Consider the following 12,632-nt stretch of genomic DNA (forward strand, 5'->3'; position numbering starts at 1 on the left):
CAAATGGAAAAATATTCCATGCTTATGGATAGGAAAAATATTATTAAAATGGCCATACTACCCAAAGCAATTTATAGATTTGATGCTATTCCTATTAAACTACCAATGACATTCTTCACACAGCTAGAAAAAACTATTTTAAAAATCCCTACGGAACCAAAAAGGAGTCCAAATAGCCAAGGTAATTCTAAACCAAAAGAACAAAGCTGGAGGCATCAATCATGCTACCTGACATCAAACTATAACACAGGGCTACCGTAACCAAAACAGGATGGTACTGGTACAAAAACAGACACATAGACCAATGAAACAGAATAGATAAGCCAGAAATAAGGCCATGCATCTACAATTATCTGATCTTTGACAAAATTGACAAAAACAAGCAATGGGGAAGACTCTCTATTCAATAAATGGTGCTGGGATAACTGGCTAGCCATGTGCAGAAGATTGAAACTGTACCCTTTCCTTATGCCGTATATAAAAATTAACTCAAGATGGATTAAAAACTTAAATATGAAACCCAAAACTATAAAAGTCCTGGAAGACACTCAAGGCAATACCATTCTGGACATAGGAATGGGCAAATATTTCATGATGAAGATGCCAAAAGCAATTGCAACAAAAGCAAAAGCTGACAATTGGGATCTAATTAAAGAGCCTCTGTATAGTGAGAGAAACTGTCAACAGAGTAAACAGAAAACCTACACAATGAGAGAAAATTTTTGCAAATTACATATCTCACAAAAGTCTAATATTTAGCATGTATAAGAAGCTTAAACAACTTTGTAAGAAAAAAAACTAACAACCCCATTTAAAAGTGGGGAAAGGACATAAACAGACACTTTTCAAAAGAAGACATACATGTGGCCAACAGTCATATAAAAAAAGTTCAGCATCATGAATCCTTAGAGAAATGCAAATCAAAACCACAATGAGACACCATCATCATTATTATCAAAAAGTAAAAAATAACACATGTTGACAAGGTTGCAGAGAAAAAGAACACTTACACACCGTTGCGGGGAGTGTAAATTAGTTTGACCACCGTGGAAGACAGTGTGGCAATTCCTCAAAGACTTGAAAACAGAAATATCACTCGACCCAGCAATCCCATTACTGAGTATATATCCAAAATAATATAAATCATTCTATCATAAAGACACATACACATGTACGTGCACTGCAGCAATATTCACAATAGTAAAGACATGGAATCAACCTAAATGCCTATCAGTGGTAGTCTGGGTAAAGAAAATGTGGTACATATACATGATGGAATACTATGCAGCCATGAAAAGTAATGAGATTATGTCCTTTGTATGAACATGAATGGAGCTGGAGGCCATTACCCTAAGTGAATTAATGCAGGAAGAGAAAACCAAATACTGCATGTTCTCACTTATAAGTGGAATCTAAATGATGAGAACACATGAACACATAGAGGGAAACAGCACACATTGGGGCCTATCAGAAACAACACACACTGGAGGGTGAGAGGGGAGAAAGGAACAGGAAAAATAATTAATGGGTACTGGGCTTAATACCTGGGCATTTAAATAATCCATACAACAAACTATGACAGAAATTTACCTATATAACAAAGCTGCACATGTACCACTGAACTTAAAAGTTAAATAAAAAGAAAAAAATCTCTGGATAACTTATTTTCATTTTTAAAACTTTGTTGCAGAATATCTGACCAAAAAAAAGGTGAACTGTATGTTATGTGAATATTATCTTAGTAAAGCTATGTATAAAATCAGAATACTGGCTATTTGATAAAAGGGTTGGAAGAGAACTTTCTGGACATGCTGGGAAAGTTCTATATCTTGATCTAGGTGATATGACATAAATAAATGTACATACTAGTCTAAATAAATCAAGCTATCCATTTATAATTTGTGTACTTACTCTTATGACAATTATACCTCAATAAAATATGTTATTGTAAAAAAATTACATGGTAATTTCAAATTTCTTTCCAAAATGCTTTTAGCAATTTATACTCACAATAGTCTATTAAAATTCCCATGCTTAACATCTTACCAACTGTAATACTGATAATCTGATGGGCTAAATATGGAATTTCACTGTGGTTTCAATTATCAGTCTCTTATTGTTAATAAGGATGGTCATATATTTCTTTATTTCTGATATTCACGTTTCAGAAAAATGGTCTTTTTATACCATTTGACCAATGTTTCACTGATGTTACATTTTCTTTTATCACATACATGTGTGATAATAATCTAGAATAGAGTCTTGTTCTTTCTCTTGTTATGGTGTATTCCCATAATCTAGAAATTTACAGCATAGTCAAAACTAAAAATATTTAACTGTAGAATTTATGGAGTGTTTTTCTCTTTTAAAATAAATGCTTTTCTGACACAAATTGTTAAGTTTTTCTCCTACGTTGTATTCAATACTCAGAACTGTGAGTGTGTGTGTGTGTGTGTATCTGTGTGTGTGTGCATGTGCACCTGTGTGTATTATGAGGTAGATATCCAGTTTTATTTCAGCATTTTTCCATAAAGATAATCTATTTTGTTTTTACCATTCATGCATGCATAATTTCTGGATTCTTTTTTTCATTAACAATTTTTTTCTGGCAGGGCATGGTGGCTCATGCCTTTACCTAGCACTTTGGGAGGCCAAGTCAGGAGGATCACCTGAGATCAGGAGTTTGGGACCGGCCTCACCAACATGGTGAAACCCTGTCTCTACTAAAAATACAAAAATTAACTGGGTGTGGTGGTATGTGCATGTAATTTCAGCCACCTGGGAGGCTGAGGCAGGAGAATTGCTGGAACCCAGGAGGAGCCTGGGCAACACAGCAAGACTCCATCTCAAAAATAATAATAATAATAATAATTTTTTCTACTTTTATACCACTAATACACTGTCTTACTATTTACTGTTTTATAATGAACCTTAACACCTACAGGGCAGAAAAATCCTTATTTATTTAGATTGTAATAGACTATAAGGTAAAATCGTGATATTTTTAATAGCGAATATGTAAAGATGAGGGTTTTTATCTTCAGTTTCTTCAGATGCTTTGTATTGTGTCATATTAGTCAAAAACAAATTGAAACATGCATATTTTTATTTTCCAAATTAGGTGAAAATTATTTGGCCTTAATAGCGTATTATGTTACATTTTTGTTCACCATTCATCTAAGCAATAATGACTATGGAAGTCCACAGATGGCACCACAACACATTAAGAATTTACTCTCATTTTCAATTTTGCATATTTGCAGTTGTTTTTTAACTTGACTCTTGATAATTGCAAATATGAAGTCAGAGGGGTTTGGAAAATCAATGCTTACCATTGTGTTATTATTCTATTTTGAGAAGTCTTTGATGTCTAAGAATAGGCATCCTCTTTGACTACATAGCTGCTCTCTAGCTATTAATTGGGTATCATATTCTTAGTGGAATGACAAGAACCCAAAAGAACCCTCCCCCAGATTTAAACAGGAGCGAATGTTTGCATTGTTTGAACGCATTCCACATGTGAACATCTTTGAATAAGGGAGTTATCTCTAGTTATCTATTAAGGATTTGTATTTATTAAATTTTATAGTTTTTGCTCTTCAGCTGTTTCGAGTATTGAGAGTAAACTATGGAAATAAGAATACAGCATAAGTTTAAAAAATGGTCCCATAAAACATTGAAATCTAGATAAGACTTACCTCTATTTCTTTTCTTAAATTTTCATGTGTTTTTTTTTCTTCCTCAAGAAAATGAGTTTTTTCAATGATAGATTCTTTTACAGTTATAATTTTATCCTTTAACTTTGTAATCTCTTCCTGTATAACATTTGAAATACAGAAATCAAAAAAGGATAGTCAATATAAATCCAATATTTTCAGTGTTTCTATAATTTAATAAAACTAGGCAAATCAAAATTTAGTTTTGATAAATAGCATTAGAATATTACTTCTATAGGTGTACAAAATAAAGAACTGTTACTAAAACAAAGAAACCTTGCATTTGAAACAGTACTAAAAATTAAACAAAAATAAGACAAAAATGAAAGTAGTGGTTATGGTGGCAACTGCCCAACAACAATGTAAAAGATACTTTTTAATTTTCTAGCAAGAAATGATGAATATTTTAAGTCTGTGCCTTCTATCGTCTTCAAAGAACAGTAAGGGAAATAGTAAGATGCTAAGGTGCAATTATTAATTTATATTGCTCGTGTAACAGCATGTAAGTGTACTAAATTGATTTGAATTGGTCTGGATCCATTGGCATAGAAGCTAAGGCTTCAACATTGTTGTGAATTATACTTTCTGCAACAAATGGATTAATTGTTGACTGTGATTTTCTTTGACCATATATTTTTATAAATCCACAGGGGATTTGTGGATGCTTCCTTTACACATTTGAGGATCTAGAATAGTTGTTATATAACACATGTACTTATCTTTTTTTTTTAATTGTGAAAATAGTTTCTGAATGTAATAGAACAGCTATGGGCATTTTATTAACTTCACAATAAATTTATCATTTAATGTATGTACTTGCAAAAAAGGAGTAATAGAAAAAAATAGTTTTGCTAAGTAACTTTCCAAACCTGTACTTGTGTTATTCGGTTCCCTCCTGGATTTTGAAGATCTTGCATAAGTTCTTCTTTCATTATCTTTAATTTTTTAACAAAATTTCGTTTTTCATAGAGTTCAGTCATAAATGACCATTTGCTTTCTACCTCTCCCAAACTATTTTTATATGTTTTTATTTTAGCATAATATGCATTATATTTTGTCATGTGTTCCTCAAAATCTTCTTGGGCTGTTTCTATGTCAAATTTGAGCCCTACATTTTCTGAATGTAACGATTTGATTTGAGTTTCCAGGCTATCACAGTGAAGTTTGGTATTCTCTATGGCAGCATCTTGTTGATAAATTTGTCTTTCCGTTTCTTTAGTTTCTGCAGAGATAGTTGCTATTTGTTTTTCAAGCTCATGAAGTTCATTCTGTAATATAGTTTAACATTGTCATTATTAATTCAAAATATTAAACTTAAAAGGAAAATCAATGTTTCAATCCATAATGAATATAGAAAAAGTCACTTATAAAAATACATTTATCAGATATTAAAAAATTGAATAAAAGGAAACATACAATAAAGTAACACAATTATAATTTCAGTGGGGTCTGAGTTATATATTTTCTAATGTTCATCTAATTCTAAATATTAAAATCTCATTGTCTTATCTTGACATTTTATACATGTAAGACACTTTATAGTAATTTGACTAATTTATTTGTAGGCATCAGAAGTATACACCCAGGAAAGACAATATGATAAAAATGATAAAGTCCTGAGTGAAGAATCAAAAGCTCTAGGTTCCAGCACCCTTACTGCTATTTACTAGTTTGTATGATAATGCATAACAAACTTCATTACCCAATTCAAACTACACTTGCTCCATTTGTAAAATGAGTATAAAGGTATTTATTTTGCCTCCCTGGGGCATTTTGCACTGCTAACTGCTTCCTCCTTGTTAAAACCTAGTTTTTGTACTACCAGTCTTTTCCAGTTCGTAGAAATTTCTGAGAATTCCTTCTCAATCTCAACGTTTCTTTCAAATATAGGTCTTCCACAGAGTTCAGTCATCGTAACTTCTTCTTCTCACTTTATATATATATATATATGCTCCTTGGGTAATTTCATCTAAATTTACATCTTCAGCTACCTATCTGCTGATGATTCACAGAATGTAAGTGGCTGCTGAGTTCTATGCCCAGCTGCCACTGGCCACCTCAAATTCACCATGTCCAAAAATTGAATGAATCCTTTCTACAACAGCAGCTGATTACTCCTTGTATCAATTATCTGTTGCCAGAACCACAAAACCTCGGGGGCATAAAACAATACATAAGTGTGTATTTCTTATATGACTAGGAGCAGCTGAGGTTGGCTAGGTGGTTCATAGGCCTGGGAGCAGCAAGGTTTGGCTAGTGGGTCTGCTGATCTTGGTTGAATCTGCCCAAGTGTCTGGGGATTGGCTGATTGCAGGATGATTTCAACTGTCTTTAACTGGACTGACAGGCATGACTTGGCTTTGCTTTATGTGTATCTTCTCTGCCAGTAGGCCTGCTCAGGCATGTCTTATGATAACAGTAGATGCGAAAGAGTGAAATTCAGTTATGGAAGAGTTTTTTAAAGCTTTAGTTTGAGTCACATCTGATAACACCCTAGCTAGTCACATAATGAAACCCACAGTCAAGGGGTGGAAGTGTGTCCATCCATTTTGGAAAGGCATTGTAATGATATGGCAAAGGGTATGGATAGACAAAAGGATGAAAAATTGGGACCAAAAATGCAAATTGCCACACTCCAGTTTCCCAACTTAGTTAATGGTACCACCTTAGCTCCTCCCTTCTTTTTAATATCTATGTCTAACTGTTCCTCAAGTTCCTTAGATCTTCCCACCAAAATAACTCTGTATGCCATTCTCCATGGTCCTTTTCTCTATCTACTATGATCATTCTTTTTAAGGAAACTTGTAATGTTAGAAGGCATTGTTTTAAAAAATGCAAACTTCCTTATATCCTTTTCATGGCAGAGAAAAGGAGGTAAATTCACTGAAAAATACAACTTGGCAATGAACCTCAATTTTCATTATCAGGTCTGAAACTTTGGATGCTCACTTGACATTTCTATATGGACATTTACCAGATATCTCAACTATACACATTGAGAAAAAAATTTAATTGACACACCAAACATATTTCTTCACCAGTCTTTCTGATTTCAATAAACTGTACCACTTTCCACCTGCATACTCAAAAGCCTAGAAGTCATTCTTGATTCTACCCTTTCCCTTACCCCCACAACCTATTTCTCAGCAAATCCTGATGGTTGGGACTCCAAAATAAAATCCCCAATGGACTTCTGATCAGTCTTCATAGCGTGACCTAATGTCAAACTCATCTCCCTATTTGCATTCCTCCTCACTCCCCCAGCCAGTTTGTGTACATCAGGCAGAAGAATAGTTTCAAAACATAAATCATATCATGTTATTTCCCTGCTCAACATCCTTCAGTGGTTTCCCATTGCATCAATCAAGCATTTCAAATTCCTCCAAGTGTCTTACAAGCCATACATACCTCAGTGCCTATCTACTTTGTTAACCTTCTCCTCTACTTCTCTCCCTTCTTCCAGTCTCCTTTCTGTTAATTAAATATGTATACTTCCTTCTGACCTAAGAGCATTTTAAATTATTGTTTGGTCTCTTTAAAATTCTCTACCCTTGGCAATTATCTATTGGGTCTTTGTCTTTTACAGTTCAGTATTATTATGTCTCAGAACAGTCTTCCCTATATCAAAATATAAATGAACCAACCACTATTCCACTCCTCCTCTAGTTACTCTCTACATATTACCCCATTGTATTTCCTTTGTAATATATCAATCTTTGATTATCTTTGTTTTGTTAATGTATCCCTGCTTCCCCTGACTAGAAAGTAAGCTCTCTGGCTACAGAAACCATGTCTATCTTCATCACCACCACCTTCCCAGTGCTTAAAACAGTAACTGACACAAAGTGGGTGTTCAATAAATAAATAAATTCACTCATTTATTAAATGAGTGAATGACTGATGCACAAACAATGGTCAGGAAAGGGATATGCCCTGCTGGTTACATCAGGCTATCTATTAACTCTCTTGGTCACTATAGGGAGTATATTGACCAATATAATTTAGTCATCTCTTCTCTTTCTTAGACTAATGTAATTCACTGTTAATTTTTCTTATTGGCTTTAGTTTCTTTTGACTTTAATCCATTTCTTCCCTTACATGAAATTACGTTACTTTTTTTCTCTTCTCCTTTCTTTATCTTCTCTCCCTCTTTTCTCCCTCTTCCTCTTCACCCTTTTTCCTTTCTTCAATCTCTCCTTTTTAAACTCTTAACTTTATTGAGGCAAAATTTATATAAATAAATACGTATCCAAACTTTACAATTTGATGAATTTTGACCTTCTTGTGCTCATGAGACCATCGCTACAACTAAGATAATAAACGTAGCCATTACCCAAAAACATTTTCTCCTGATAACTCTGCAATTCATTCCTCCCTTTCCACTTCTCCATTCCTAGGTAACCACTGAACTGCCTTCCTTCATTAAAGATTAGTTTGGTTTTCAATAATTTTACATAAATAGAATCATTTAATGTAAAATGTTAAGTCTTCATTCAGTAAGCATCATTATTTCAAGATTTATTCATGTTGTTTTATATATATATATATATCAATAATTCTTCATTTTTATTGCTAAGTAGTATTCCATTGTATGAATATACCATATTAGTTTATTAGTTCATCTAACTGATGGGCATTTGGGTTATTTCCAGTTTTCCAGTAGGCATACTCATTTATTTCTCTTGGGTAAATACCCAGAAGTTAAATGGCTAGAGTATATGGTAGGGATAGGTTTAACTTTTCAAGAAAGCATAAACTGTCTTCCTAAGTGGTTGTGTCATTTTACAGTCCATCTAACAGGTCTGAGAGCTCCAGGCCTTCTGTATCTGCATCAACATTTGTTATGTTCAGTCTTTTTAAACTTAGACATTCTAGTGGGTTGTATATGTGTGTGTGTTCCTGTGTGTGTGCATAGAGTGGAAATTTAAGTATACTGTTAGATGTGCTTTCAAGTATTTTCTTCTAGTCTGTGACAAATGGCCAAAGGGCCCCAGCAAGAATATCTTACTTTGTTTTCATAATAGTGTATATTGAAGAATAAAGTTTAAGAAATTTTTTTGGATGAAATTGATCAAAATTTGTATCTCATATTAAAGAAATCATTGCCAAGCCCAGCATCACTAAGCTTTTCTATGTTTTCTTCTAGACATTTTGTAGTTTTAACTCTTATCAACTTCAGTGTATGATTTTTTTCTTTCCTTTAATTTGAGAACTTTCACCTTCTCACTTAAAAGTAAGTACTTTACAGCTTCTCTTTGGCATACCTGAATTGCCAGCATCACTACTCTGATACTTTGGGGCCATTAAGTAAAATAAGGATTAGTTGAACCTAAGCACTGCAATACTGCCACAATCAATCTGATAACAGATGACTACTAAGTGATAAAGAACGGGTAGCTCATATGGCATGGATGTGCTGGACAAAAGGACAACTCATGTCCCAGGCAGAATACAATAAATTTTCGTATATTAATCTTGTGTCCTGCAATCTTTTTAAACTCACTTATTAGTTCTAATAGCTTTTTGTAGATTCCTTGGGATTTTCTTTTTTAAAAAAATCATGCCATCTGTGAATAAAGACAGATTTACTTCTTACTTTCTAACATGGATGAGTTTTATTTCTTTTCCTCACATAGCTGTGCTGGCTTGAACTACCAGCACCACCTTAAATGGAAGTTAGAGCAGACATCTTTGTGTTATGCCTGATCTTGGAAGAAAAACATGCATTATTTCACCACTAAGTATGTTGTTGGTTGTAGAATGTATGTACATGTTCTTCCTTAGATTAAGAAAGTTCCCTTTTATTTCCAATTAGATGAGAGGTTTTTTAAAATCATGAATGGATATTGGATTATAATAAGTGCTTTTTATGTATCTAGAATTCTTTCTAAAATATATATTTAATTATTTGCTTCTTGCTTACAATCTGTCAAATGCTTCTCATCAAGTTTAGAATAAAGTTGGATTTTCTTATTGTGGTATATATCTTCTATGATTTTTTTCAAAACGCACTGTAATTTACATTGCCATCAAACTATGATTCTGAGGGAATGTGTTCTCTTTGCGGGTCCATGATGGGGCGTAGCTTTAAAGGCAAGAATTTTCCAGCGCCATGCCCCGCTCCCGTCTCTCTCCATCCGGGAGATTCAACTGTTTATGTTTGAATTTCATAGGCGCGGGAAGAAACTAAAAGTCAATCACTCCTGAGTAAGTTCTAAGGAACCCCTTTCATTGGCCCAGGGTCTTGGAGAAGCTGGGGGTTTCTCCCAGGATAATGGTCCATGCTCCCTCACCTGCACCAGATTTCCAGCTCTCTGGAATCCCCTCCCACACGGTGGGAGCTCCCTTCGGTATGTCCCCTATGGAATCCCCTTCCATACTCTTCGTGGAAGCCTTTCTCTTCTTCTTCTTTCCTTCTCTTTTCTCTACCTAAATAAAATCACCTTTCTGCAACACTTTTTGGGTCCAAGATTTGCTTTACAAGCATACGGTCCACCTGCAGTGGCCCCACCGCTTATTCTTTAAGACGTTGGAGGCCAAAAACCCACAGCAATCACCGGCAACTAAGAAAAAACCCGGTTACAGTTCTAGGAGTGTGCCAACGCTATTTCAGGCCTCTGCGAATATCCTCAGGTTCTTGTTATTTAGAATAATATCTTCCTTACTCCCTAACCCTTAAACCTGTACTAGGCACCTAATCATTCAGATGAACTCCAGGGGCCATTTAAAACTCAACTGAAACATCATTTCGTTTGTGATCACTCCTTCTCTAGTGCTAAATCTGTGTTGTGTTCATGCCTCTATTGTACTATTACTCTGCGTGTAATTATTTGTTTGCTTCTTTCTCTCCCCAGTAGATGGTAAGTAACATAAGAGTGAGGACAATGTTCAGCAAAATGCTTAACACAAAGTAGGCTCTTAATATAAGTGAAATAAAGTCTATGAGACTCTTTGAAGACTGAAAAGTTTTACCAAAAAATTCTTTACAAAAACATGACATTGTTTTTGAATTTTATTCTATTGAGTAGATGTATTCTTTTCTGGAAGTGACTAATATAATACAAATATTTGTAAGAAATGCATATTACCATGATAATATAATTATTGCCATCATATACCTACAGATGCATCTAAAGCCAATGTCAGAATCAGGCCCTAACTGTCCACCTGGGCCCAACCAACACATCAACTCATTGAATCCTCATGAAAATCTCATGGGCACATCCTACTGCTATCTCCATTTTACAACTAAGAAGACAGGAGCACAACAAATTCAATCGCCGAACAAGTAGTAAATCTGGCCTTTTGAACTAGGCAGTTCAGCTCCTGAGCCTGTTTTTCTCGTTTCCATGATATGTTTAATAATAACCTTTACAGAGCACAAAATACTGTTTTCATTTTCATTTCTTTAGTCATATTTACATAGTCTAGTTATATCTAATTATGTTGCATGCAAAGACCAAGTATGGCTCCCATATTCCCTGTAGTAGGATTATGAATATCGTGAAAAAGGAAAGGAGCATAAAGGGAGGCTACTTTGTTCACTGACAACCCGTAACTCACAAGCCATAGCTTTACAAACACTGGCTTAAAACTTAACCTTCCTTCAATTCAGCACTTTAGGAAAAACTGTCAAATAAGGGAATATAAAATAATTCTAACTAACATGTTAGGTTTTATATGCGTATCCTACAGTTGCAATGACATTGTTGAATCTTTGTATGTTGGGAGTGTAAAATTTTCCATAAAACTGGAATACTCATGTAAACTTTACTTAAGGAGAACAGAATAGCTGACAGAGAATAACTTTAAAACTAAGTCCCAATATTAAGTATTCTTAATAACCTGCTGGTCATTTACTTTTGAAGAAAGTAAAGACGTTTAAAAGACTATATAAAAGAAGTTACCTGCAAATTGAACAGAACTTTTTTATTTTTCTCTATCTCTGATGCCTGTGATTGTTGTTGCTTTGCAACTTGCTCTACAGCATCGGCTAATGAGTATGTGTCTTGGTTATCTACAACTAGCAAAAGAATAAAGTAGATTAAAAATTAAAATGTAGACATGTTAAGAAAGTTATGATTCTTTACTCAAAATCATGAAATAGTTGTTGCTTTTTCCTCCCAAACTAAATTTAGAATTAGTAATTTTCCCTTGCTAATATAGACGAAACCAAAATTAAAGGCAACAGTAATAGGCAATTCAAAGTTGCCTGCTGCAATGTTATACCTATTTCTTTATGGAACAGGATAAATATTTTGATTGTCCTAATTTTTTTATCCAGGCCACTTGCACATATACTGTAATTATAATGCTACTATAACAACTCTATAGCAATTAGAGTTGATGCATTTTCATTACAGGCTTGTATTTGCAGGTTGGCATGCCTTTTCTAAAAACTGCGCATGCTTTTCCTGGCTAAATGTAACTGCTTCCCTCTATTCTAATTTGCTATCAATTCTAACACAATTATCCTGCCAGACTACTTTTTTGTTGTCGTTGCTAATCTTTTAATTATTTATTTCTTAAGATTGTTTCGTTACCTTCTTTAGGAACTCCTTGACTCCTCCTTTCTTTGTTGTCTGACATCCTCTGTCCGTAATCTCTTCCTTCCCTCTTTCTGGTTTACTCCTACTCAATAATCTAGACTGATAATCCTTCACTTCTGTTTTTTCCTGTTGTATATTGGTGATTCTGAAAGGCACATTAATTGTCAAACATGTCACAGGATGTCAACGACATTTCATCATTAGTGCCAAGATTGAAAAAACAATGGTTAAGTGAGAGATTTTGGAATAAAGGTAGAATTATATTTGATTTTTGCTTCTCCTGCTTTTCTGTTGTTATGACCTTGAGTAAGTTTCTTAACTTCTTTGATCCTCAGTGCCTCATCTTTAAAACTTCATAGGGCGATTC

General features: G+C 34.2%; 1 protein-coding gene across 3 annotated transcripts in view; it reads right to left on the reverse strand.

Annotated features, from left to right (window-relative positions):
- Positions 1 to 12,632, reverse strand: part of CCDC122 (coiled-coil domain containing 122) — a 38,943-nt gene that overhangs the window by 16,423 nt on the left and 9,888 nt on the right. The window contains exons 3-6 of one of the 3 annotated variants that reach the window (XM_035302587.3): positions 12,260 to 12,410; positions 11,624 to 11,739; positions 4,586 to 4,984; positions 3,699 to 3,815 (exon numbers count right to left, since the gene is read on the reverse strand). In XM_035302587.3, the coding sequence (XP_035158478.3) occupies positions 3,699 to 3,815; positions 4,586 to 4,984; positions 11,624 to 11,739; positions 12,260 to 12,305 (678 nt within the window). In that variant the 5' untranslated portion in view covers positions 12,306 to 12,410. The remainder of the gene's footprint in view (positions 1 to 3,698; positions 3,816 to 4,585; positions 4,985 to 11,623; positions 11,740 to 12,259; positions 12,411 to 12,632) is intronic. The other 2 variants (XM_017973083.4, XM_035302588.3) reach the window with 2 other exon arrangements.

This window comes from Callithrix jacchus, chromosome 5 (genome assembly GCF_049354715.1).
Source record: "Callithrix jacchus isolate 240 chromosome 5, calJac240_pri, whole genome shotgun sequence".
Taxonomy (NCBI): Eukaryota; Metazoa; Chordata; class Mammalia; order Primates; family Cebidae; genus Callithrix; species Callithrix jacchus.